This window comes from Peromyscus californicus, unplaced genomic scaffold (assembly GCF_007827085.1).
Source record: "Peromyscus californicus insignis strain IS unplaced genomic scaffold, ASM782708v3 Scaffold_17__1_contigs__length_78620276, whole genome shotgun sequence".
NCBI lineage: Eukaryota > Metazoa > Chordata > Mammalia > Rodentia > Cricetidae > Peromyscus > Peromyscus californicus.
Window position 1 is genome coordinate 27,775,326 of NW_026294469.1, and position 26,764 is coordinate 27,802,089.

The following is a 26,764-nucleotide window of genomic DNA, read 5'->3' on the forward strand; positions in this document are numbered from 1 at the left end:
CACAGGCTCTGGACGGAGCGCAGACCGAGCGGAAACACGCCTGGCGAGGAGAGGAGGCGCGTCCGCGAAGGCGGGGCCGGGAACTGGCCGATCCGGTATCTGCTCTCCGACCTCTCCGGAGCCGGTGTTTACCCGGGAGCTGAGCAGAGGAGGCTGGGCCGCTCCAGTCCAGAAAGGGGAGGAGAGCGCAGCCGGAGCCCAGGACAGAAACCTTGTCGGTCCCCTTCCCCAAAATCAACTTCCAACCGTCGTTCCTGAGCGTGGGAGGAAGTGCCAGACACACAGATGCCTCCCGCCCCCCCTCTTCTCCCATCCAGTTCCGCAATGCCTACTCATTGCCAAAGGAGCGGGAAGTGATACACCAGGGAACGATATCAGGGCCCCAGTTCCCACCCCCAAGTCCCTGGAGGGCTCCCCACTGAAGGAAGTAACACAGCACCTTTCTCCCAGAGAGCCCCTCCGTCCCTGACCTGCACCTGAGCTCGGGGCGGATGGAGTGCAGGGAGTGCCGGGGGCCAACAGGCGACACTTGGAGATGTACTAACAGGGTGTCTCTCCCTCTGAGTTCCTTCTGCCGCCCCCTGCCCTCAACCCCCCAAGCCACCCTTGATCCCAGTATGGGTCTCTCTCTCTCTCTCACGTCCTCCTAGCCCAAGGCCTCCACCCAAGAGTAGCTCTATTCTCCCAGGGCTGTAGACCTGAGGAGCTGGAAGAAGCGAAGTAGGGTCCGGTTTTCACACTTTTATTGTAAAGCTCGGGAATAATTACACGGGTCTTTCATTGACAGCTCAGCAAACAAACCGGAAACGAACCGAACCGGAGGGGGTAGGGGCGGTGCCTGCGCATGCTCGCGGCGAGGGGAGGGAGGTCAGAGAAAGAGAAAGACAGAAAAAGACAGAAATCATTACAAATCAACGGGATTGTGCTCGCAGCGCCGGGGGTGGGGGGATGGAGTGGGGGCGGGGGCCCTTCCCGGGAGGAGCGAGGCGGTGGGAAGTGGCACGAACCAAGAGAAACACGACCCCGAAGTGGGCACCCGACGCGCCCAAGCCCCCCTCCCCACCCCCCCACCCGACACACGAGAGAGACACGGCCCCCCTCCCCACTCAGATAACCCGAGGAGACACAGTCTCCCCTCCCCATGGGCAGACATACCCGCCCTGGAACCCCCATGGGCGAGATGGCCCTCCCTCCCAGAGAAGTCTCACAAGGAGATGCCCCCCCTAAGAGACTTTCACATGGTCAACACAAGCCCTCCCAACACCAGAGACAGCCCCCACCCAGGGAAGAAATGGCTCCAGGGAGGGCCTCCCTCAGGAGAGAGTGGTATCCTAGAGTCCCTAGGAGAAAAGACAATTCAGAAATGTTCAGTCTCATTCCAAATGCTGCAGGGCAGACACCCCCATAAGAGAGATGGGGGAGGGGCCAGAGACATCTCTTCCGGGGAGCTTCAGAGACAGCTTTTTCCCTGGAAAGAGAGCCGGCCAAGACTGACTTGTCTTAGGTACTCCCAGGAACCCTGGGAGACAAGCAAGCTCCCGAGAGAGCCTGGATAGGGAAGAGAGACATGTTCCCATGGTCCCCGGTGGGAATTCATGTCCCCAGAGACTCCCAAGGGGAGACATAGGGACTAGAGAGCCCCCAGGTTAGGGATGCCTAGAGACAGCTTCCCTCCTGATGTGAGAGATGCTTCAGGGACCCTAGGAAATATGTCCCCACATACCCTTCCCCTACCAAGAGACATGCTCTGAAGTAGGGAGATGGGGACCAACTTGGTCCCCTCTAGGAAGACACTGACTGGGTCAGGCTGGGTTTGAGGGGGGTCTCCTCTGGCCAAATGTCGCCTATTGGTACATAAAACTGTACGCGACACAAGGCATTGGGGAGGGGTTTCACAGACCTGGGACCAACAGGGCTAGCCATCCCCTGTCCACCTTTGGTTCCACCTCTTGAGTGCCCAGGTGGTGACAGACTCAGTGCCCTTACCCCAACCAGGGGGCCAGGGCCCTGCATTTGCCTGTGGAAGGACTTCTGCTCTGTGCGTCTGAGCCCTCCCAGCCATCTAGGCTACCCCCTTCCTTCTGGCTTCTCCATTGTGCAAAATGTTCCTCTGCCCTCCTGCTCAGTGCTCAGGAGTCTCCAAGGCCAGGCCAGGGTACCAGGCCACCAAGAGCTTCCAGTGGGAGTCTACTGACCCCAGGGACGCCTCTTGGCTGGATTACCCTCTTCCTGGAGCAGACAGGCCTCATACAATCTTTTCGTCCAGATCCTAATCTTCAGGACCCAGGACAGCCCTCCAGGCCACTGCACCTCAAGCTACCAGCTCCGTCCGCTATTGCACCTGCCCCATTTGTACAGGGGAAAGGGGCTGTGTCTTGAACAAGCCCCTGGCCCGCTTCCTGGGCCTCCCCCAGGGAAAGGAGCCTTTGGCCAACCCCGAGACCTGGCTGTTGTCACCTTAGCCTCCCTACCCACTGCCCTCCATAGAAGGGCTGTGGATGCTGAGGCCACCACCCTAACAATGCACTCCTTCCCAGCACTGTTACCCCAAACAGTAGTAGGGGTAAGGAGGCAGAGAATAGGGTGATTCTACAGCCCCCTGGCTTTTCTGGGGTGGGAGTGGGGTCTCTGGGGTTACAGGAGTCAAGACTCCAGCAGCACAACTCCCAAAGGCACCAGACGACCCAGCAGCCTGTCCACCCCTCCCGCACATGGGCCACTCCCCCCCCAAGTTTAGACTAAGTCAAGTGGGGGCCATACCCTGAGTCTCCAGCCTCCCAGCCTGGGCCCTTGGGGAGCTGGAGAGGTAGAGGCCAAGGCAGGGGGGGCTTCTGGAAGGAAGAGAGGCTGAGGCTTTGAGATGGCCACAGTGGGAGACGGGGGCTCTGCAGGATACCCCTCATACCTTGGCCCCCTGAGGTGAAGAAAACCCCCACCTCATCATGGCTGACTGGGCTTCTCTGCCCCCTAACCTCCCCGCCCCCTCCCCCATGGGACCCCTGACCCTGGTGAAGGGAAGCCCAACTGGAAGAAGGGGCCTGGAGCCCAGGGTGCCCTGAGGCAGCCCTCCCACCCCCTGAGATCAAGGCAATGGTGGTTTTACAGGCTGACGGGTCAGTCATGGCGAGGGGCTGGGGGTTGGAGGGCAGGGAGGAGGCAAGGTGCGGGTCCCCCATATAGGAGGCAGCAACCAGCCACCCCCTGAGCAAACTTTCCTGCTCCCAACTCACCCAACCAGGCCAGAGGCACAGTCATCCCATCCCTGTCCAGCTGCCCCCACCCCCACAGCCTCAGGGCCCCTCTTGATGCTCATCTGGGTGTGGGAGGCCAGTCTGAGCGGGGATTCCCCACCCCCCAGGGCACAGCGCAACAGTTCCAAAAAAATAGAGATTTGTATTTTTTAAAAAAAAAAATTAAATAAAAGCCCAGCTCTGCTGATAGGCAAATGTTACCCCTGTCCCCACCCCCACCCACCCTTTGTTTCCCTGGCCTGCACCCCCATCCCACCACGGCCCCAGGGGTATTTACAACATGGAACAATAGAGGCCTGGGGTGGGGGGCACTGCGGCAGGGAAGAGAGGGGCACAGGGCAGGTCCCCCCTAGAGGGGTCCCCCAAGACAACACAACATCAACGAGAAAAGTTGCAAATCAGGCAGAAATGGGGACATCATTCCAAGGTCCTTATATACAGATGCCGCAAGACCAGCGGGGAAGGGGGTGCCCAGATGGGATCAGGCGTGAGCCTGTGAGCAGGTGGGCCAGCCCAGGAGCCGTGCTGGAAGAAGAGCTCTTCACAACACTCTCACCCCAATCCCCACCCCACCTTTGGTAACAACAGCCCTTCAGAGAGCCCCTGGTGGTGGAGCGTTTCCTTGGAGCATTCCCAGGGACTAAGTCCCCCAGTTTACCCAGCTGCAAGGCTCCACTGCCCTGGTCAGTCATGAAGGAAACAATGACTTAAAAGTGTGCTGCCCACTCTTGACTCCACCATCTGCCCAAAGCAAGGGGGTGCTCCCTAGAAGTAGATGGAAGGGAGCCCAGTCATTGCAGAGGAGCCCTCATGGGCATCCGCTGGGTGGAGCCCCATAGAGGGGGATGAAGGGGCTCCTTGGAGCTAACGGGTAGGATTGGGGGGAAAGGACCTGGACCCTGCATGGGGGCGAGGGCCAACGTGGTCTTGAAGCCAGTACTCCCATGGATCGGGCCCTGGCCACAGAGTCCACGCTGGAGGGATTGAGTGGGGCCCTGGAAGAGACCCATTTGGGAGCTGGCCGGCGACTGGGGGGAGGGGTGGCCGCCGGCCAGAAGGGGGCTCACAGGTAGATCTCACGCTTGGCGGCGGTCTGGGCAGATGCCGGTGTGGCTGTGGGTGGGAAGTCCGAGGTCTGGGTCAGGGGAATTTCCTCCAAGGTGGCCGAGTCCTTGCAGGAGTCATGGCTACTGTGGGAGAAGGCACTGTAGGAGGGCAGGAGGCGCACGGGGGCCGTTTTGGTGTTCCGGTCTTCCGGGGGGCTGGGGCTGCCGGCGCCCGCAGGCTCCTGCCCTCCTCGGTCCTGGTAAGGCACGAAGGTGGAGAGTTTGAGGGCGCTGCTCTTGGTCCGGCGGCTGGGAGACGACTGGCCAGGCATCCAGCATGTGTCAGAGTGACCAAACTCGCTGCACTCCCGGGTACATGTGCCCGTCATGGCGACATCGGGCAAAGGGCGGAGGTCTGTAGGAAAGCAAGGGCAGCCATTAGAGACGGCAGGCTGGAAAAGCTCTGCTCCGTGGCCCCCCATTGTTATATACATTCTGCTTCTGAACTGAGGTGCGGTTTCTCCAGCCCACAGAGCAACACACACCCCCTCAGGCAAGCACGGCTTCCCTTATTCACCTGTAGCCCACTACGTACAGCTGCTCTCTGGGTCAGTCTTCTCTCTAACACACACACACACACACACACACACACACACACACACACACACTCCTTAAGTAGGTGCTGCCCTTCCAGCCTCCTCTACCCTCCAGCACTCTTCACACACACACACACCAAACCTGCCCTCCGACAGGTGCACAAACAGCTTATCTACAAACCATCACCTGTCTCCAGACAGGCTGTCATGGAATTCCACCCTCAGATAGGGTTGAGAAAATCCCATCCTAATTTAGAGCCCCCCCCCACCCCCGACACACTCATACAGAGTCATGGTTATACACGTCTACTCCATTGGACACCTCTGTCCCCAGACAAAGACGGCACATACCTTCCTTCCAAGTCCCCTCAAGCCTTACATGCTCCCAGCTTTCTTAAAACCCCACCCCATGCCAGCACAGCAATGCCTTACTTTAAAGCCAAGGGGAGGGGACAAGCTTCTATGTGGGATGTTCACACATAAGCACACACACACACACACACACACACACACACACACACACACACACAACAAGCACACACATGCAGCCCCTGCCCACCTCACACCAGCCCCTCACCAGCCACCACCCTGGCCTTGCCCCCAGCTCCCTTGCCCAGAACACCCACGGGAACAGGAGTTGGCCGCCTGACATCAGCAGTAGCCAGTGTGGTTGCTGGGCAGCCAGAGTCTCCATGGGAACGGCTGGGCCATGAGCACTTCCTGTCACAGCTGCCCCTGGGCCGCCCTCACTCAGGGACAGCACCAGGCAGTGACCCCCCTCAGGGACATGACTGAGAAGCTCTGCCTGGGGCAGGGGCTCCCCCAGCACCACCCACCCTCCTCACTTGGCCTCCTGCCAGTGTAAGGTGAGGAGGGGATAGTTTTGTTATTAACCCGCAAAGCACCAAAGCTCTTTAGTTCACAGTTGGGGACCCAGTATGGCACAGAGCACTGGGTGGGCGGGGCTGGGCGCTGGGGCGAGTCCCATAGACCCCAGACCCCAGAGCAGCTCCCACCTACCTGGCACTCTGCCTCAGGGCCTGCTCCGGCCAGCCGGCTCTGCGCGGGCACAAAAAGGACGAGACTGGCATGAGATCACGCACGGAGTGGCAGGAGAGGGGGCAGAGGGTGCTCTGGGCCCAGGGCTTGGGAGGTTAGACAGGGCCCTAGGACTCAGGGTGAAGACTGGCACTTTTCATCTTTGGGGAGGAGGGAGACTTTGAACTAGGAGAGGTGTGAGACCCAAGGACAGCTCCAAGTCAGAGTCTTCTACCCCAAGGGCTGGCTTGTTCAGATTCTCCTCCACAGGCTGCCATGGGCGCCTTCTCACACACACTCCCGTGCACACACACATGTGCAGCACAGGCATACTCTCACAATACACCTCACCATCCATTCCCACACTCACCTCTGCTCCAACCCCTCCCTTCAAACTCCTCCTAGAGAGGCCCGCCCCTTCCAGACCTTCTCCCACTCTTCTCCTGGGGGATGGGGGCAGATTCCATCCTCCTCTGAGTTCTTCATAGCATCTGGGAGCATCATGCTCTCATCTCAGATCCGCTCACTCTTTTGGGGACCACCACCCTCCTTCCAGTGTCCTCACCCTTATCTGAGCCTCCTGGCCACCATTCCCATTCTCAGGGGTCCCTGTCCCCAGGAAGTCAGCGTAAGGCAGTGCTACCCAAAGACCCCAGAGTCAGACATAGCTATGCATCCCTGCCAGATCTGTCCCTTTCCAGATGTGTAATTCTGGGCCAGTTGCAGAACCTCTCTGAGTCTCAGTTTTCCCTCCGCTGTAAAGTGGGTACCATAAAGTCCTCCGGTCAGAGAGTGTGAGGAGGAGCCGGTGAGGAGATAGATCTGAAAGCCTGGTGCTTACGACAGAACACACAAGCAGAACTCAAGACACAAAGGACCATCTTAAAGCATCATCGCTCTTCTTGGACTTTAACTCATTCCTAAGATGCCTCAAACACACCGACGCTCCTCACCATTCTCGGGGTGCTCCATTTCACCTATGCTGCCATCAGGGGTGGTGCGCTCGTAGTGGTCCTCAGGTAGGGCCAGGGGACCAAGTCGGGGCCCTGAGGATGACTTGCTAGATGGTGTTTCGGACTCTTCCAGGCCACTGTCATAGTAACTGTGCTGTGACGGGTCCTGCAGCTCCTGGGCCTGACTGGTGGCCGAGAAGGTCACACGGCGGTGAGGTAACTGTAGGGAGAGAGAGTGTTACTCTTAGCTGCCTTAGCCCCCTCCATGGGGCCCAGCACCACACCAGTTCCACCCCCAACAAGACCCTCCCAGGTCTCAGCAACAGCCAAGAAGAGGCCCAGCCCATTTAGTACAGCAGAGGCCCCAGAAAGCATAGACACTAGTAGAGATGCCTCTTAATTCGAGGCTAGCTCCCAATACAGCCAAGTCCACACACTGAAAGTCCCAACACAGCGTAGGCCCCACTGTTATTACAGCCCCAGACTGCCATGACAATCCTAGCCCAGCACGACACTGTTTCAGCACAGCTTCCCGACACAGGCATGGCCTCCCTTGCCTTTCAGAACAGAATGGACTGCAGTACAGAGTAGAGCCCAAGAGCAGGACAGCCCAGTCTCAGCCAACTCCAGATGCCAGCCTGGCCTCTAAACACCAGCACAGCCTCAAGCTTCTGAAATAATAGCTTCCTGAAAGCAGAGGACGCCTAGCTCCCACACAGCTCTTCCACACGGAACCGTCCCCTGTTCCTCTAACTGTACCTTCCAGGCTTGAGTTCCTCTCCTGGCTCACTGCTCTGCAACCTCCCATTGCCTCCATCCAAAGGGTACCAACCTCTTGCATCTTGCTCCTCAGACCAAGTTTGCAGTGCTGAGGCCTCCAAGGGCCCCTCCTACTCAGGCCCCAGCTCTCTACAAATCCCTTCATGGAGGCCTGAGTGTGGGAGGGGATGGAGGGAGGAGAGGGAACTTGATAAGAAGTCAGACATGGGGTGTCAGAGAACGCAGGCCCGGTGTGGCAGAGCACGGGACACCCATCAAGGCTTGGGAAGGCTCCTCTCTATGGAGTCCCCTCTAGGAAACAGAAAGGACCCCCTGCTTGGTGGATCCGGATTTGGACTTAGACTGAGTCCTGGCATTGGGAGAATCGAACAGTGACAGGCTGCTCCCTGCCAGCAATCCTGTTTGCCTGCCACGGGTTAATGATCAGACCAGGAACCTGGCAACCTCAGCCTGGCACTTGGCACAACCATCAAGCCACCCACCTGGGACCTCCACTGGTTTTCCTGCCAACCAGAAATTAAGAGTTGTGGAGGGCACAGATCCCAGGTCCCTGGAGGCCAGAGGAGCAGCAAGGCCCAGGTCCTGTTGATGAATCAACAGACTCTAATCCTCCAAGACACAGGCACCTTGTCTCAGCTCTGCGGCCCTTTTCATGAAGGTCAAGGAAACAGCCAAGAGAGGTGATCTCTGGTTTGTAAACCCACTTCCCACCCTTTTGTAAAACCCCTTCCCAACCCCCTATTAATGTCTGAGGTCAAGGGTAGGGGTATTAGGACAAGGAGCTTTGGTACTGGCAGGACAGCCCAATGCTACCTCCCCACGTTTTCAGGAACCAGTTCAGTCCCAAACAATGCCAGGTGTGGGTGATGAAACACGCTGTCCAGAACTGCACCTTTGGGGCAGGTTACAAAGGAGCGAGGTCCACCTGGTAATGGGGTAAACAGGCTCTGGGACGGTCCTCAAAGGCAGCCTGGTTATTGGTGTTTCTCCTTCTTGTTTTCTGTCAAGACTGGCCATCAGCCCTTCTTTCCTAAAGAAGCTGGTAATCAGGGGCTTCAGTCCTGCATGTGGACAAGTCCCTCGGGCTTTTCCCCATCAGTGAAACGCTAGGGGGTTATACCCAACCTTAACTGCTCCTGCAATTCTATCAAATCTTAAAAGACCAGGTCCCAAATCACTCAATCTCTGATCCTGAGTACTTGCTGAGTACTTCATGGGCTCCCCATACTGACCCCCCAGATCCAACATGTCAGAAATCAAATTATTTCTCATTGATCGTCTTTCACATAGGCAGTGAGCTCATCACTGCCTTGTCACCCGCACTCAGAAAGCTGATATCCACCTGGGGATCCTGGCAGTTTCTCCCTCATCCCCACCCCTCCGCCCTATCAATTAGGATCTTGAATGTTGTTGGCCCTTTCTCCCTAAGTTCAGCCAAATCCATCCACCCATCATCCCCTCTGCAATCCTTGGTCCAAACCTTGGTGCTCCAGTGCTCCCCCCCCCCCAGCACAAATGGGGATTGAGCTAGGGCTTGACACAGGCTAGGCAAAGCAGGTGCTCTTTCTAAAGTTCAGTTCATCCGGAAAACAGAGATGTAAGGGACTTTTCTTCCTGAGGGACATTTAGCAAGGCATCCTTGTCCTCTCCCATGTATAGTTCTTCCAGACTCACTGTACTCTCTCCCACACTCTCCACTCCAACCAAATTGCTCCCTTCTGCCCTCTCCCTGCCTCCAACCTGGTCATGCTCACCCGCACTTCAAGAGCTGCTCACACAGTGACCCTTAGGCAAGGGGGCCCCTCTGCTCAAATCTTACCCATCACTGACAAGCTGGCTCTGGGTTTCTCTTCTCCTCCCAGAAGCCCTTTCCTATTTCCCCCACATTATGCCCTAAAAGCAGAGGAGGCGCTCCAGTCAAACAAATGTGGAAAACTCAGTTAGACAAGTTTAACGAGTTCACTCTTGGTTACAGGGCTTTGCAGAACTTTTTAAGGATGTGATAGCTAGTCTCTCACTAACTTAATCGTGGAATCAGCTTTTAATTGTATAGTAGATAATGGCAGACTCGGGAAATCAGATTCCGTGATGCTTTGTATTTAAATTCTGACTCCATCAACTGCTAGTTTTCACTTATGTGAAATGACTATAATAAACTGGCCTGTGTCGAAGTTAAGAGCACTGACTGAATTCACATATGGTACCTTGCGACTAGCAAGGCCTCCCACAATGGGAAAGAACAGCAGTAATAAAAGTTCCATGGACTCAGATGTGGTGGCCATATGAGTTAATTAATTCTAGCACTAGGAAGGTAGAGGCAGTGGATCTATCTCTGTGAGTTCAAGGCCAGCCAGGTCTATACAGCAAGCTCCAGGCCATTCAAAGCTACATAGTGAGACCCTGTCTCAAAAAGAAAGTTAAACTATTTTACAGTACACATAAGGAAAAGCTTCCTATGGCCCTTCTCAGTTGTCATTTGGGATTCATTTCACTTGTCGCCATTTTTTTCTACCGAAGTCGAGTACCATGCTGAGCATGCAGTAGGAACTCGGCCTATGTGCTCTGTCAATGACAACGGGTAGTGGAAGGTTTGGTTCTACTCAAATGTTGGGAGGAGGTATTCAGTGTGGTTCCATGGATGGGCTGGGTGGGCTGGAGCCCAGTGAGGGGCAATCCCTTAGACCTTGAGGAAAAAAGGGGGACCAATGAACTAAAGGAATTGGAAGGAGGAAGGGTCGCAAGGCAGAAATGGAAGAGAAAGTGTGAGGCCAGGAGTTTCTGGAGGTCACCCGACAGACAGCTGACAGACAGCTGACTTCTCGGAAGAAAGAAGTTGTTACTAGATATGACTTCCCCATACCCCGCTCCTCCAAAACTCTTCAGATGTTTTTCACTTTGGGGGTATCCGAGGGCTTTTGGGAGTTTACGGAAGAGAGCTGGCGCCTTGGACCTCCTGGGAGAGTCTCAGGCCTCTTTGGTCACCATGGAGATAGGTTGCCTCTGGCCTCAGAGGCTCCCCCAGGACTAGAGGCCCCTCATCCACACCTTAACTTCTCTCAGGCACAACCAGAGACAGGGCAGACCCAGGAGAGCAAGAAGTGAGAGACGGAGGGAGAGAGAGAGAGAGCTAGCTGGCAGTCCTGGCTGGAGTAAGGAGAAGGATGGGGTGGGAGGTGGCCTTGGGCAGGAGGCAGAACTGGGACACCTCATCCTATGACAAAGGCTCCCCCAAGCACAAGGGTGTAAAGTGGGTCTCTGAAGCAGGAGAAGCCCCTCGCCTCTCCCAGGGCCCTCCCTCTCTGGAGCCCAGGCTGGTGATCATGGGGAGACCCAGGGCAGGGCCAGCTAATTACTGAGTGTTGGTGTGACGAAGAGGCTGGGAAAGGGACTTGGGGGAAGATCTTGCCCTGAGGGAAGGTGGATGGTGTAATCAAAAGGTTCTCTGGCTTCACCTGAGGCAGGAAGGCTGGCTGCCGCCCCACACAGGTGCTGTGGTTTCAAGTCTCTGAGAAGCTGTTCCATTTAGGCAGATGGATGAGGAGACAGAGCCTCTCCGCCTACCCTTTCTTGGTGAAGAAGAGTCTCAGACCAGGCAGAAGGCCTCACAACCGTGGGGTGAGGGAGCATGCTACCATACTCCTCCGTGTTAAGGCTGGAGCTTTCTGCAGACATGGAGATGGGCGTGGGGGTGGGCAGGAGATGACGTACTAAGATAGGGCTGGAGTAAAGTGGCAGGGCCCAGGGAGCAGGGAAGGACAATGAACGGGTAGCCATGATGGAATCGAGGCAGGATTTGAGAACAAAGCTGCTTCCAGTCTCTCTCGCTGCTTCTCTCAGTTCCGGGGAAATAAGAAACCAAAACTCCAAAAATAGAGAACTTTATTATCAGGACCACGTGAATAGGGCTGGGGTAGGGGATGCGGGGCCAGACCCCCCGGGGCCTGGGGATGAGGCAGACGTTAATACACAGTACATACAGAAGGCACAAGTGGAGAGGTCCCCCCTCCCCAGTAGAGTCCCCACCCAGATTCTAGGTCTTGTGTGTCCCCTCCACAGGAGCACCTGTGCAGACCATCTCGAGAGACCCGGGTTTAAAATAGTCTCCTCCCATTTTACCCTGTTCCCGTCTGTCTCCAAACCTGTATTCACCTGCCCATTAGCTCCTCCTGAAAGACCCAGTAGCTAGTTGAGCATCCTGGGATCTGACAAGTCACAGACTTCTCCCTTATGGGGAGGAGTAAGGTGGGACACTTACAGAGCTCCCCCATCAGTTTCCAATCAGCCTAACCTTTCATATCTGGGTAAGGCAGCAGGGTCCTAGGTGAGGCCTCCATCCCCCCAGATCAGTGTTCCCACCTCCCACAGCTAGCTCAGGATGCTCCCTCATGATCTAGTTGATCATGGCAGGCAAGACACACCTGCCCCATCACTCCCACACCTCGGTCCAGATGGCCCCATGGTAGGGGTGGGGTGGGGGCTGGGGCGTGCTAAGCCGAAAGGGCTGGCCTACCTGCTTGCTGGGGTATTTGGGGGGGTTGGTGCGATAGCTGTAGTCGGAGTACTGCTCGGAGCCCGTGGACGTGGTATCCCCGGTGCCCACAAATGTGTTTGCGGGCGGCAGGTCCTGCACCACCTGGTGCTTCTTGGAGGCCGAGGGTGACTGGGGTTGCAGCTGGATGGAAGGCAGTGGGGAGTTGGAGCGATAATGGCGGCCTAAGTCGGGGCTGCCTGGTGGGTAGTTGAGGGGCAGGTGGATTCGGGGACTGTCCCCTGGGGCATCGCTCATTAGGTTGAACTTCAGGGACTTCTGCAGCCCAGCCTCATCCTCGTCCTCCACCGGCTTCACGGGCTTCGGGGACTTGCTCTTCTTCCCCTTGCTCTTGTTTCCTTTAGCAGCTTTGCCGCTGGGCTTGGGGGCATACAGGTCCTTCGTCTCCTTCTTACCAGCCTGATAGCCACTCTTGGCCTCCCGCTGCCGGCAGTAGCGCACGAGCACCGCCAGGGCGATGAGTAAGGCCACGGCCACCACACCGGCTACGACACCAAAGAGAATGTTGCCACGCTGCTTGGAACGCTCGTATTCCGGATCCCCGGCAATGTCAATATCCAATGGTGTGTCCAGGCTGTGGACCAGGAGGGTCTCTAGCAGTGTGCGGTTGGCTAAGGTCTCATTGACGTAGAGGTGGACCAAGGCCGTGCCATAGCGCGGGGGCTTGCCGCGGTCACTGACCTTCACCACGAGGCGGTGCAACCCGTGGTGGCGCCGTTCAATCTCCTTCTCCAGGGTGATGGCACCTGAATGTGATCCGATCTGGAAGAGTCCGTAGGGGTTGCCTCCAGCGATGCTATAGGTCAGCTCAGCGTTGACGCCAGAGTCAATGTCCTCCGCCGTCACCTGACTGACTGTCTCACCAAGACGCGTCTGCGGGGTCAGCAGTCGGTGAGATGTGTTGGAGGGGGCGGTGATAAAGGGTGCATTGTCATTCTCATCTAACACGTTGATGGTGACCCCGACATACGCCGAGCGAGGGGGGACGCCACCGTCTACGGCCTTCAGTTGGAAGGTATAGGTACTCTGCTGCTCCCTGTCGAAGCTCAAACTGGATAAGATGGTGCCTGTGCCGTTCTGGATAACAAAGTCACCATTGTCCTGCTCTACCGAGAGCTGCACGCGGGCATTCTCCCCCTTGTCTCCATCGATGACGGTCACCATGCCCACTGGACTCAGCGCTGGCATGTTCTCCATCACTGAGAAGTTGTAGCCGCTCAGCATGAATTTGGGGTCATTGTCGTTACAGTCAAGCACGTTGACGAGGACCGTGGCTGTACCCTGAAGGCTGGGACTGCCCCGGTCAGCCGCCACCACCTTCAGCTCATAGCTGTCTCTCTGTTCCCGGTCCAGGGATGTCTTCACCCGGATCTCTCCATTCTCGGGTGAGATAGTGAAGAGGCCTTGGGCGGCTGGCTCAGGTTCCAGAGAATAGACCAGCTCGGCATTAGAACCCGAGTCGGCATCACTGGCAGTGACCTCGGCCACCACTTCCCCAGGCTTGTTGTTTTCTGGGAAGGCGACTTCAGTGATGCTCTGGGTGAAGACAGGGGCGTTGTCATTGACGTCCACCACCTGGACCTTGAGGGAGTTGGTGCTAGAGAGGGGGGGGTTGCCGGAGTCCACAGCCACAATCTCGATGGTATAGTCTCTGACTTTCTCATAGTCGAGAGGGGTGGTGGTCTGCAGGAAGTACTTTTTCTTGCTGTCACTGCCTGTCTCACTGGCCTGGCGGAGCTGGAAGGGCACATCACCTGCTACCACACAGGTGACCGCTGCGTTCTCTCCCTCGTCTCGATCAGATACCTGCACCAAGGCCACAGCGGTCTCCTCGGCCACGTCCTCGGATATATTAGCCATCCCATCTTGGTGAGTCACGAGCCCTATGCCTCGGATCTCAATGGTGGGGGCATTGTCGTTCATGTCCTTCACAGTCACAGCTACCTGGGCACGGGCACTCTTCGGGTTGGCGCCTCGGTCCTTGGCGAGCACGGAGAAACGCAGAGTGCTGAGATCCTCGCGGTCCACGGGACCCTGAACGGTGATCAGTCCAGTGTTTCTGTCTAGTCGCAAAAGACGCCTGACGACTTCAGGAGCCTGGTGGAAGGTGTAGTCAATCTCTGCATTGGCACCTTGGTCCGAGTCATTGGCTTTCACCTAGAGGGAACAGGGACAGGTGAGTAAGTTAAGGTGCACGTGCTGCTGCTGTCCTTTCCCGCAAGCACAGCAGACTCAATGAAGCTCACTTAGCACCCTTTCCAAAAGCGGCACTCCACCCTGGCCTGACACCCAGGTAGACACTGCTAGCCTATTTTCCTCAAGAGCCCAGATGCAGCTCGCAAATCCTCCTCAGTGACACTGCATCACTAGGACCAGGCAGAATTACATTCCACTCCTCATTTGTGCCAGTCTACCTAAACACCGAGATGAGCCAAGAAGCATTGAGCAAACCCTTTCAGCCAAATGAACTGCACTCCCAGCCCGTCCCACCCCCACTTCTGAAGGGATGACAAAGTGTTTGAGCCGTAGAGATAGATGGTGGGCATGCGTGTCCTTATGTACATACCTTGTGTGCAGGCATGTGACATACACAGAAGTATGTGACTGGAAGCCGTGATAGCTGAGCGCGGAGAAGGTGTTTTTGTTCGTGTGTGTGCATGCATCAGGGGAGACCCCCCATACCCAACTAGAGGCCCCAGATGAGGGGATTGCTATTGAAAGCAGCCAGATAGAGATACGGGTCAGAAAGAGCCCAGCAGGCCCAACCCAGCCACGGCTGTCAAACTGGGGAAACCTGTTTCTGTGGCTCCTTGACTGTTGTCTGTTGCTGGCAAGGCACCAGTGTGAGGAATCCGGCCTGAGCCTGGGGCCAGAAGGGAGGGGTTGGTGCAGGCCACAGAGCCTGCTGGCAGCGGGCTGGGCTTCCAGCACCAAACAATGAACTGCCTGTCCCTTTGCAGTGGGCACGCCCTCCCACGCCAATGCCGCCCTGCACTGGGACCGAGTCTATACAAACATGGGTGGTAATGGGGCAACAGAAGCCAGGTGGGGATGGCTGTGAGGTACCACGGGGGAGGGGTTGGAAGTATTTACAGCCAAACAGAATGTAATGAAGTGTGTGTGTGTGTGTGTGTGTGTGTGTCTGTCTGTCTGTCTGTCTGTCTATCTGTCTTGGGGAGAGGGTGGAAAGGAATACTAGGCATACCTTGGCAGTCTCTAAGGAGCAAAATCAAAGTCTTAGGTTCAAATCCCAGCTCTACTGCTTTCTAATTAATTATGTGGCCTTGGGCCAATTATTTAATCTTCCCAAGCCTCACTTTACAAAGGTATAAAATGGGGATGAATAATAGAACTCATTTCATAAGACCGTGGTGAAGGCTAAAAGGGATGATACAAAGAAATACCTAACGCTGCCTAGAACGTGGCAAGTGATCCTTAAATTTTTAATACCCCCTTTCTTTTGATCTGTCTGTCAATCATTCATTCACCTATCCCTCTGTTTCTAAGAAATCCAATTACACAATGCTGAGCCCTGTACCTAGAGGCCCTCATGCCACAGCTGGACTTCGGTCCTCCTTAGGAAGGGAAGTCCATCCATACCTGCTAAGGCTTTTCTATAGAGGAGACTCCCGGACAAGGGCCCCGGCTACCCTGGTGTCCCTTCACACCTTTGAAGGCAAACCTCTAGCCATTTTCCCTACCCAACCCCAGTCTGTCCACCACCAGTCCTGTGGCTATGCTCCTAGACCCTCCCTGTCTCCAGATTGGTCATCTTACTTCTTAGCTATCTCCTCCCCCCCCCCCCCCCCCCCCGCCCACCTCCCATCTTGGTTTCTGTCTATGACTACTAGCTTTCTACCTTGCCCAGTTCTAACTCCGCCACTTGTCACTACTGCCGGCCTCTCAGGCCTCTGTCATCTCACTGAGGCGATGTAAAGCAAGACGATAGGACATGAGCTAAGATGGGCTCTGACCCCAGGCAAATTAAGACATGGCTATGGGCTCAGCTTCTCATCTGTAAAATGGGGATAATGCTTACTTACCTTGTACTGTAAGGATTAATTTATATAATACGCATAGTGCATTTAGAACAGTGCCTGGCACCTGGGCTATTATTATTCGCCATCCTGAACGGCTGTCTTTCTATTCTTTCTCAGCCTCATTTCTATATTCTAGTCCACCGGCCTCTAGAAAAGATGGAAACTGCCACCCACTCATTTCATCTCCAGGACCCAGAACGAAGGGTCTCTCAGGTTGGGTAACGGTGTCCAGGCTAGCTGAACTCTCTTTAGCTTGCTCCCATTAATGGACAGAGATAGCTTCAGCCCATGGGGAAGGAGAAAGAAGATGGGGCTGGCGGGAGGCCAGGGCTGAGATGAGAGCGGGAGATACACCCACCTGTCTGCAGGGACGCTTCTCTGCTCCCTCCCAGGCCCCAGCCCCACCAAGCTGCTGCCCAACCCCTGGGGCAGTTCCCATGCAGAAGGCTGCTGAGAACTTTCAGAGAGTTACTGACCCCTCCACAACTGTCTCACACACCACAAACCCATGGTACCCCATGGCTGGGTCAGGAGGCAAATGTACCAACAGTCCAGCATGATCTGTCAGAACTGAGGACCCTCCTGGCTGACACAGTCTCATGACTTCATTGAGAACGAGACTGTGTCGCCAGCCGAAACAAAATCTCACCTGGCTAAAGAGACCTGCCCCTGGGTAGGAAGATCCTCTCATGGCAGGAGAGGGTCTACTGGGTCAAAGGTGAGTTCCTTGATCCAGCCCAAGCTAAGGAGAAGGCAATCCCTGAGCTTGGAGTGATGTCATTTCCCAGAAGTTGCCCTAAGTTGAATCTGATGGGGAGGTATGACGATATTTAGATGCTATGTCACGGTCGCTTGTTCAGATGGAGGAGAGGAAGTGGATGAGAAATTCTCCTTTGCCTGGGGCTGGGGAGAAGGGAGGTTTCCCACAACATTCTGTTTTTTTTTTTCCCCTCAGTGAAGGACCCTCCCACCCGGTTTTGGTGGGTCCCATCTCTGAAGGTGGGTCACCCTGACAAGTTAGATGGAGGAAGCCGCTCACCTGGATGACCGAATGGCCAATGGGGCTGTTCTCGGACAGCTCCGCTTCGTAGGATGGCCGCTCGAACTTGGGAGCGTTGTCATTTGTATCAAGAACGGTGACCCGCAGCAGGGCACTGCTGGCACGCGGAGGGTTGCCGCCATCCTGAACCTTGATGGTGAGGTCGTAGGAGTCCCAACGCTCACGGTCCAGGTTGCCCATGACAATGAGCTGTGGCTGCTTCTCTTCCTGGTCCTCGGCCACCTGCAGTCCAAATAGCTCCTGGGCCTCAGGCCCAGCCTGCAGCTCATAGGATGCCACACCATTGGGGCCAGCATCACGGTCTGTGGCCAGTGGGATGGGGAAGAGCGAGCCGATGTTGGTGTTCTCAGGGATGGCCAGGGTGATGACCGGTGAGGCAAAGTTGGGTGTGTTGTCGTTGATGTCCTGCACCTCTATCTGGCCCTCTAGCAGCCGGGGGCTGCCATTCTGCACGAGGTCCGTGATAGACACCTCAAACTCCAGGATACAGGGGTTCCCAGGGATCTGGTTCTGACATTCACGGAGCCCCTCTCGGTCAATGGAGGTCTCGGTGGTGAAAATGTCACCGGTCTTGCCATCCACTCTCAGGTATGGAGCACCTACCTCGAGTTTATACAGATGACCCACGTCTGGAAAACCGTAGTCAGCGGCAAGGCTCCCAATGAGGGTGTTGGGCGGCTGTTCCTCTGGCACCTTGTATAATACCTGGGTGGTATGGCTTGCAGATGGAGCCAACAGGAGCAGTAGTGCCAGCAGTAAGGGGGGCAGCAGCAACTGCTGCCCCCCAGGCCCTGGGCTGGGCCTCAGAGGCCCCATCCCGGCAGACTCCAGAATCAGGAGAACTACAAGAAGACAAAGTAGAGGCCATCAGCTGTGAAGAAGTTGACCCCAAAGGCTGACAGAGACAATTCCCCCACTCTCCCTCTCCCACCGATTCACCATTCTCCCATAGAGAGAGTCAACCCCAGCCCAGAACCCAGAGCCTCACCCACAGTGGGGTGTAGCAGCTGTGTCTGACCCAGCTGGAGAAGTTGGTAAGACGACAGGCAGGTCTACAGCAGCTCCTGCCCATGGCACGCCCTTACCCAGCTGACGTTCCTGGGTCCCGCCCCCCCACCCTGCTTTCAGTTCTGTGCTTTGCACAACACCTCCTTCTCACCGGCATCCTGCCTTAGTCACCCATGGTAATTACCCTGATACTGAGATAGGCAGCAAAAGCAAGTGGAAGGGGTAGGCCTGGGACACCTCCGGTTGGAGCACTCCTCCCCACATCTGTAGTACAAAAGCAACGTGCACCCACCCCGCAGGTGCCCGAGACCCCGAGAGCCATTATTGCCCATACTTTCCATTCATGTTAGCTAAAGGAAGAGTATTTCACTTCCCTTTCTTCTGAAATACCAAGTAAGCTCATGCGCATGAGTGATTACATCCCAATTCCTCCTTTTTTGACAAACAGCATCCACAGTGCCCAGTGTTCCCCACTCCCACAATCGAATGCCAATATCTTGTGAAAATGGCGAGCAGCAGGGCCAGTGAGATGGCACAGTGGGTAAAGGTGCCTGCTGCCAAGCCTGATGACCCGTGTTCAATCCCTGGGACCTACATTGAAAGGAGAGAACTGACCCTTGTAAGTTATCCTCTGACCTCCATATACATTCTGCGGCACTCATTCCCCAACTCACAAATAAATTTAATTAAAAAAAAATTTGTTAAGAAAATGCTAAAGTTGAGTAGGTGTTAGCCCTCCCTGACTTCCCCACAAATGTGTTTCAAAGCACTGCGTGTGTGTGTGTGTGTGTGTGTGTGTGTGTGTGTGTGTGTGTGTGTGTGTGACACACACAGTTCCCAGTACTCCTTGCTGCCTGTTGCTATGGGCAAGTGTGTAGAAGAAAGGAGTAGAGGTCAAGATTGGGGTTAAGACTGACTGACCCTCAAATTGACATTGGGAGCTGCCCTGGCCTGTCCTTAGCAACAGAGAGCCCAGCAGGTCTAACTGGGACAGAGCTGCGATGACACCATCAGCCTTCACTGGTCCACTGTCTCTGCTCTCCAGATGATCAGCTGCCTCCTGGTTTGTTTATCTATCTATTGATTATTCCATCTATTTATTTTTCCCCCCAGTGCTGAGAATTGAGCACAGGGCATTGCATAGACTAGATAAATGGTCTACCACTGAGCTACATTCCCAGACCTTGTTTTTTGAGATCAAGTCTCACTAGGTATCTCAGACTAGCTTTGAATTCCTCCTGACTCAGCTTCCAGAATGCTGGGATGGAAACCCTGTCTCTAACCAAAACAACAAAACCAGAATGCTAGGGTTACAGATGTGCACTACCACACCTGGCTCTGGCTCCTGTTTGACCCTTGTCCTTGCCTACATCCAGAACCTGCTGCATATTCATCCCTTCCCCCGTCTCTAACTGGTCCAGTGTATTTCATGGCCTCCTCTCTCTGCCACCCCTAGATCCTTCCAGGAGGTTAAGCCGTGCACACCCTAGACTACAATTGCACCACCTTCCCCACAATAGCCTGCCTCTTTCCTCACCCCATTCTGAGGCTGTCCGCCTGCCCGTGTTACCAGACCTGCCAGAACCCTCCCCAGTCACTGGTTTCTCATCTCCAAAAACAACCATGGCGGACCCTTCCTCTATTCCAATCCCAAATTTCTGGTCCAGCATTTTCTGTGGGAGGAGGGTTTCAAGTTCCATTCATTTTCCCTACTTCTAGAATCTCTGTCCCAGACCTGACACTGACCATGCCCATCCCACTGAAGACAGGTTTTGCCACCGCCCGCAACCCTACAATGCCTTACTTGGCCTCTCCAGCCCACAGTGACCTCTCCTTCCTCCAACTCACAGCCACTTATTGTCTACACCAATCCTAAAGCAATGAATCACTGGGCTGCCCCGGCCACCACCCGGCCCTGTTGTTCAACTATAGTATTGGGCACCTATTCTTGTGTTCCCTGTCTCCCCAGGAAGACGCCAGACATTCCAAAGAGGCAAGAGTTCATATACTCACTCATCCCCCCCCCTTGCCCCGACTGATGTAGTTGGGTAAAACTGGGTATAGGGCAAGTGCTCATTCGGTATTCAACAAAAGCATATTAGTCACTTAAAATGTGCTGGGCTGTGTCCTGAGCACTGGAACACAGCAGTGAAGACTGGACCCATCTGCTGTAACAGTGGTTCGAGTGCAGTGACTGTCAGTTTGCTGGGTTACCTCTGTGTACCCATTTGGCACACGAAAGGCAGTAGGGTGGAGATGAACCTGGGTTGTGACTTCAGATCAAGTCAGGCAAGCCCCAGCTGCCTATTTCCTGGAGTAAACAATTGAAAGCCTTGGTTTCTGCATCTGTCAAATGGAGACGATACTATCTATTTCCTAGTGGGTTTGAGTTAATGTGGGCTGAATGTTTCTAACAATGTGGGCACTCAACAAATTGTCTTTTCTTTCAAAGCACTTAGCACAGTTATAGTTTCAGGACTGTTTGGAAAATTGGCTAATGGTTATCTTTCCTACAGGACAGTAAGTGGAGAGCATTTCTTCAGGCGGGGTCTCATGCACTGTAACCCAGGGATAAAGTCCAGACTGGCCTTAAATTCAAGCCTCTTGAGAGCTGAAATTACATTTATAACCCTCTAATTGTTTACTGTGTCATCTAGCATTGGACCCAGACACACAGTAGGCCTGAAGTGAACAGTTCTGGTGTGATTCCAGGGTTGGCCTTGGCTGGATGGTAAATGGTTTACTCAACGTGCCTATTTGCCAATTCCCTAGGAATCTACTGGGTTAAAATGCAAATCTCCACTTAGAATCTACTCTGCTGTAACGCTCAGCAAATGTTCACCAAATGCACGGATTCCTCACACAACTCAAGCATTTCACCTCCCTTCAGGAGCCTTCCCAAATACAGGGCCCTCCTGGCCACTCCTCAGCCTGTGAGACCTTCACCAGATAAGTACACATGCTTGTTCCCAGCTACAAGCTTGCTCTCTCTAAAGGATTTTATGATGCCCAATTTGGATCCACCCTCCATCATACTTCAAGCTCCAACCCAAAACGTATCTCCAGAGGACTGTCCAAAGGAGCTTCCTCAATTTTGCTCCCCACCCCCAGATCAAGAAGAGTTCATGTTTGGGGAATCACATTCCCATTGAGAACTGTACAACATTATCCAGCAGGATTTTTCTAGGAAAACTTCTGTTCACGAAATGTGGTCCAACAAAGTCTGGGTGATTTTGATTCATGACCACTTTGATAACTAAATACTAAGCCTCTCACTTGCGGCTCTTCCTATTTGGGGATCACAGCCCGAGACACAAACCCCTCCGGCCTCCCAGCCCCACCTCCCGTTAGGGCTTGCTTTGCCTCCAGCCAGCAGCAGCCAAGAAAGGCTTACCACAGCGTAAGGCCCAACCCAAGGAAGTCATGGGGACGGGGATGGGTTTGGAGGGAGGGTGGCTCAATATGGGGACAAGTGTTAAAAGAGGGTTTAGATACTTGAAGTACTTGGAGAGTTTTACCAAAATAAGGATTATCTGGCCCTACCCTTAGGAATTTTGATTTGAAGGTAGGACCTAGAGAAACCCCCTAGGCAACTATGCTACAAAGGTCTTGGAAAACAACCTGGAGAGAAAGTAGTTTCACTGAGTGGAAAAGGAGCCTAAGCTCTATAAACTACATCATCACCACCTTCACTGACTCCATCACCCTCCTCCACCACCACCATCTCAATAAACTCTGAGGGTCTACTACTGCACTGCTAAATAGTTAATCATTTGAAATGGATATTACTTAGTATTCTAGCACCCTCCCCAAATCTTTTTTTGGGTTTTGAGGCCAGGATTTCTCTGTGTAGCCCTGGCTATCCTGGAACTCACTCTGTAGACCAGACTGGCCTCAGAGATCCACCTGCCTCTGCCTCCCTCCCGAGTACTGGCATTAAAGGTGTGCCCACCATGCCCCATCCCCCCGCCCCCCAATCACTGATGGTCTAAGACTCAAAAACATGTAAAACAGCCTCGGTCACAGAAACAGTTATGAACAAGCAGGGTCTATGAGAGAGCACCTCTTCTCTCAAAGACCGGATTTGGGGAAAGAATCAACAGAAACCTGAGACTGAAATACGGTATTTACGACATTTATTACCTCTCATCCAACCCTAGATTGCCAACCAGGCCTGGCCAGGAGGGAACCCAAGCCTCCCAGTCATTTGCAGCTGTGGAGAGAGTCATGAGGCCTGCCAGGAAGCGGCTGGGGAAAGCAGTAAAGTGGCCTTTACACATCCCTACCCCCAACATTGCTGAACTTTGTCCCAGGCAGTTGGTGTTGGGAGTCATTAGTCTCAGGCGGCAGCCTTTGAAGCTGCCTTATCTGCACAGGCTACCTTCCTAGGCCAGGGTGCCTCTCCACCCAGTGACGTGGGTACCCAGGATCCCGGCGGCGAGACAGACCCTAAGTAGAGAAAGGCACAGTGACCCATCTCCATGAGGATTGAGGGGGAAAATACAAGACCACCCCAAGACAACAACAAAAACCCATCAAGGCTTTAGGAGTCAGAGCCAGGGGACAAGAGTCCCAAAAGGTCGAAGGACTCCATCTGTGTCGACATCTGAGAAGGTATGAGGGCAGGTGAGGGCTCCCTGGGAACCTTCATTTGCACACCACTTTGGGACCAAGGTCCACTTCTTGCTGGATGCTGTGAGAGGAGCTTTCACTGCTCCGGCGACCAGATCAGCTCTGAAGCCTCTGACCCCCCTGCACCTGCCCCAGCACCATTACACAACAACCACCAGTGCAAGTCCAAAACACCGAAGGACAAAGGGACCATCTGAGAGCCTGGGCGGAGGGTAGGCAAGTGGAGCTGCATGGGGTGGAGCTGTTCAGAGGCTTCCCACAGCGAGCAGTACTCGGTCCTTTCCCGTCTTCCAGAACCCTCTATTAGCCTCTGCAGGCTTCCAGGCACCTGCATTCTTGAACCAGATGGCTGAGTTCAAACCCTCACCCAACACTTCCTAGTTGTGCGGCCTCATCCAGGTGATTCACGTTTCTGGACCCATTTCCATGTTATTAACTGGGGGGCGGGGGTGGCTCAGTGGATAAAGGAGCTTGCAGTTTGGTTGGTTCCTGAGACCTACATTAGTGGAAGGAGAAAACTGACTACTGAAAGTCATTCTCTGACCTCCACGTGTGTGTGTGTGCGCACAGATAAACTAACTAAATAAATATAAAAAATAAAATCCTGCCTCGTGAAGTTATTTGAGAGAACAAAATGAGATCCAATGCACCTAAAGACTATCATCCCATTGCATGAAAGATTAGAAATTTAAGGCTCCCAATCCTGTGATTGAGCATTTTATTCCACCACCGGGCACATAGTAGGTGCTCTCCGGCTCAAAGAAGGACCAAACGCATCTGCTAGCCTATGAAAGAAAACATAATGTGTGTTCTGCCACTGCACCCACAATGGGCACCGGCAAACAGTGTCTGCTCAATACATTGCTTAAGAAAACCCCTCTCCCAACACCAACTAGCTTTGTTCCTGGCAGGGACGCCTCTCACCCCACATCCGAACCCGGACCCCCTCTTAGCTCCTCCCCACCCACGCAGGCCCTCTTCCAGGTAGTGTCACCGACTCTTGTCCAGCTCTCTGCTGAAGTAGCCAGAGCTGCAAGGTACCCCCGTTACAGCTGGTCCCCTCTAATATGGAACTAGAGATGGGCTGAAGGAAGAGAGACAACCAGATGAGGCTGCACCAGAACCCAGGCCTGTTTCCCTACCCTGTTTCTCGCTCTTTTCGGAGGTTTCTTAGGCTCTCTCCTGGAACCCATCCTCTGCCCTAGCCTAGTTGTTACTATAGGTCTCAACCCCACAGCGGACCCCCCTCCACACACACACAAACACACAAACACACACACACACACACTCAAGAAAGTAACACCCAGGTGCCCTCACACATTTAGACCTCCAAGGGTACCACAAACACCTTCTGGGTTGTCCCTGTCCAGGCATGTGACCGACAGCAGGTGCTGGCAAGAGCCCTGCACCTTCCGGTACTAAGTCCTGGGCTTACCCAGCATGAGCAACCCTAGTCCCCATCATCTCGGTCAGTGAGCGCTCTCAGCACACACCCAGCACGCCCGAGCGCCTCCTCCCAGAGGACGCCAAGTGTGTGTGTGTGTGTGTGTGTGTGTGTGTGTGTGTGTGTGTGTGTGGTGGGGGGGACGGCGGCCGCTCCTAAGGTTCTAGTCACCCCACCCCCCGCTCCCCACCAGGGTGACGCCTGGCCTTCTGGAGCCCAAGGTGAGGCTAGGTGAGGCGCAGCACAGTGAGAACTCTCTTAGGCCAGGCGGCCACTCGCGTCCCTTGCCTCCAGGACCGCCGCGGGGAATCCCTCCTCTCCCGCATCTCCGGCCTCCGCCTAGGTCCCCCCACAAGCCGGCGCCGGCGGGAGCAGCACAGCGGGCGCCGGGAGGGGGGCAGGGAGGAAGCCGGCGCCGGAATCACAAAGCCGCGAGCCTGGCCGGGCGGGGACATTCTCATAAAACCGATCCTCTCACGGCGGCAGAAACGGGGGACTTGCCCTGCACTCAGTCCGCGATGGCCTCAGCGACACCCCTTTTTCCTGCTGAAAGAACAGTCGCCCTCTACTGCTGGGGAAACTGAGGCCAGAAGCCTGAACTACCGGAGAGTGGCCGAAGGAAGGGACGAGAGTCCTCTTCGCCTACCAGCTTTTCTTCTGCGCATGCTGCGGTCTCCGTTCCGGCCCCCGGGCCTTGTCAGCACCCAGGACTGGCCTGCAACCGGGCCCCGGTAGAGGGACACCCAGGTGTGCGGGACCCAGGTGTGCCAGGGACCCAGGTGGCTCGGAGAACTCAGCTAAACGGCCCGGAAAAGCTCGCAAACACCTCCTTCAGCGTTGTACCTTTTGCGTTAGGACCTAGGGTCACACAGCCCCAGGGTGGCGGCATGGCGCGGCCTGCCCTGTCCAGCTTGTTCTCGGAACACCCAGCCGGTCAGGCCCCGGAGTGGAAGTGGAGGGAGGTGCCGCCGGGAAGCCGGTCTGGCCGGCCCCGGGGCTCCAGTCCTGCCGATATTTACAATAACAAAGTCCCGATTGAGGTGACAGGGCTCTAGGTGCTCTCTAGGAGAACCTGGAGGCTTCTCCCGAGGGGATCTGACCAGGGAGAGTGGAGTGTGTGGGGTGTGTGAGTGTGTGTGTGTGTGTGTGTGCGCGTGCGCGCGCGCTGCAGAGTGTAATGTGACACTGTTGGTGTAAGGTGTGTGTGTGACAACCAGTGTTAAGATGCTTTGAGCAGTGGATTCTGTTTATGAGTCTCTGCTGTAGGTACCTCTGTGCTAGGGTGTGTGCTATGAAGGCGTGTTAGGAGACCCTGGGTTGTGTGGGTGGGTGCTGTAGAGGGGGACAAGCGAGACCTGTGCTGTATACCTATGTCCTGGCCGAGGAGTGGGGCAATCATTTGTGCTAGGGTGTGTTCCTTCAGCGGTATGTGCAGGGAACTAGGTTCTGAGCGTTCATCTGGCCATCTTCATACACGAAGGCACGAGGTTGTGTTTGTGTGTCTGACACTGCCCAGTATCCCACCCGATTGTGCGGTAGTTGTCTATGGCCACGGGTTGTGTGTCCCCGCTGCTGATCGTGCAAGCGCCGAAGCAGAGTCTGAGCTGGTGACTGTGCCCAGTGGGCGCTGGTGTGCGGGAGGTATGTCTGTGTTCTCATATGTACGGATGAATGTATGTGTGTATGTGTCTGGGATGTGGCTCTTCCAGGTGTCCGCGACGAGCTGGAAGCGCCTGAGTGAGCTGAGCAAATCGCCCAACAAGTGTGTGTGTGGTGGATAATGTTCCTAGCCTGCCTGCTCCTCCGGCAGCCCCCGGCTGTACCGAGGGCCTTGCGCTTCCCCCAAACCCTCTCCATTCCGCGCGCTCCTGGAGTCTCTCATCCCCGCGGCTTGGAGCGCGCTCGGGTGCGGACGCCGGGGCTGGGGTCCAACTCAGCACCCCCCCCTCCCTTCTCTCGGCTTCTTGCAGTGGACCTCGGAGGCCAGGGAGCCCCAGCCGCAACCTCCCCACTCCGTGTCCCAACGGCCTCCCCCTCACTCCCGGCGCGCTTGGACACCGGCTGGGCCCCGATCGCCTCGCTCCACCGAGCGCCCCTCCCTCAGCTCCCGCCGGCCATGGCCGCTCTGGGCCCCGAGCCGCCGCCGCTAGATCCTTACCCGCCTCGGGGCAGCCAGCACCCGCCGCCCGCCCCGCTGTCCGTGAGCCGCCGCCGGCCCCGGTGCGGGCTGCGGCTCTCCTGGGCTGGGGCTGGCGCTGCGGTTCGGGCTCCGGCTCCGGCAGGCTGTGGGCGCAGCAGCCAGGCGGCTTGGCGTCCGCGCCGCGCTCCCGCTCCGCTAGTGTGTGAGGCGGCAGCGGCGGCGGCGAC

At 55.4% G+C, this 26,764-nt stretch overlaps 1 protein-coding gene across 2 annotated transcripts; it reads right to left on the bottom strand.

Moving 5' to 3' along the window:
- Positions 1-726: 726 nt before the first annotated feature.
- Positions 727-26,764, bottom strand: Pcdh1 (protocadherin 1). Of its 2 annotated transcripts, XM_052742035.1 has the most exons (6): positions 26,556-26,764; positions 17,293-18,155; positions 12,175-14,370; positions 6,885-7,104; positions 5,914-5,952; positions 4,601-4,712 (listed from the first exon to the last, which is right to left on the bottom strand). In XM_052742035.1, exons 2-5 carry the CDS (start codon positions 18,127-18,129, stop codon positions 5,927-5,929), a joined length of 3,279 nt encoding a protein of 1,092 aa, XP_052597995.1. In that variant the 5' UTR covers positions 18,130-18,155; positions 26,556-26,764; the 3' UTR covers positions 4,601-4,712; positions 5,914-5,926. The 2 variants fall into 2 exon arrangements, with proteins under 2 accessions (XP_052597994.1, XP_052597995.1); XM_052742034.1 differs by lacking the exon at positions 5,914-5,952 and having other exon boundaries at positions 727-4,712; positions 26,556-26,762.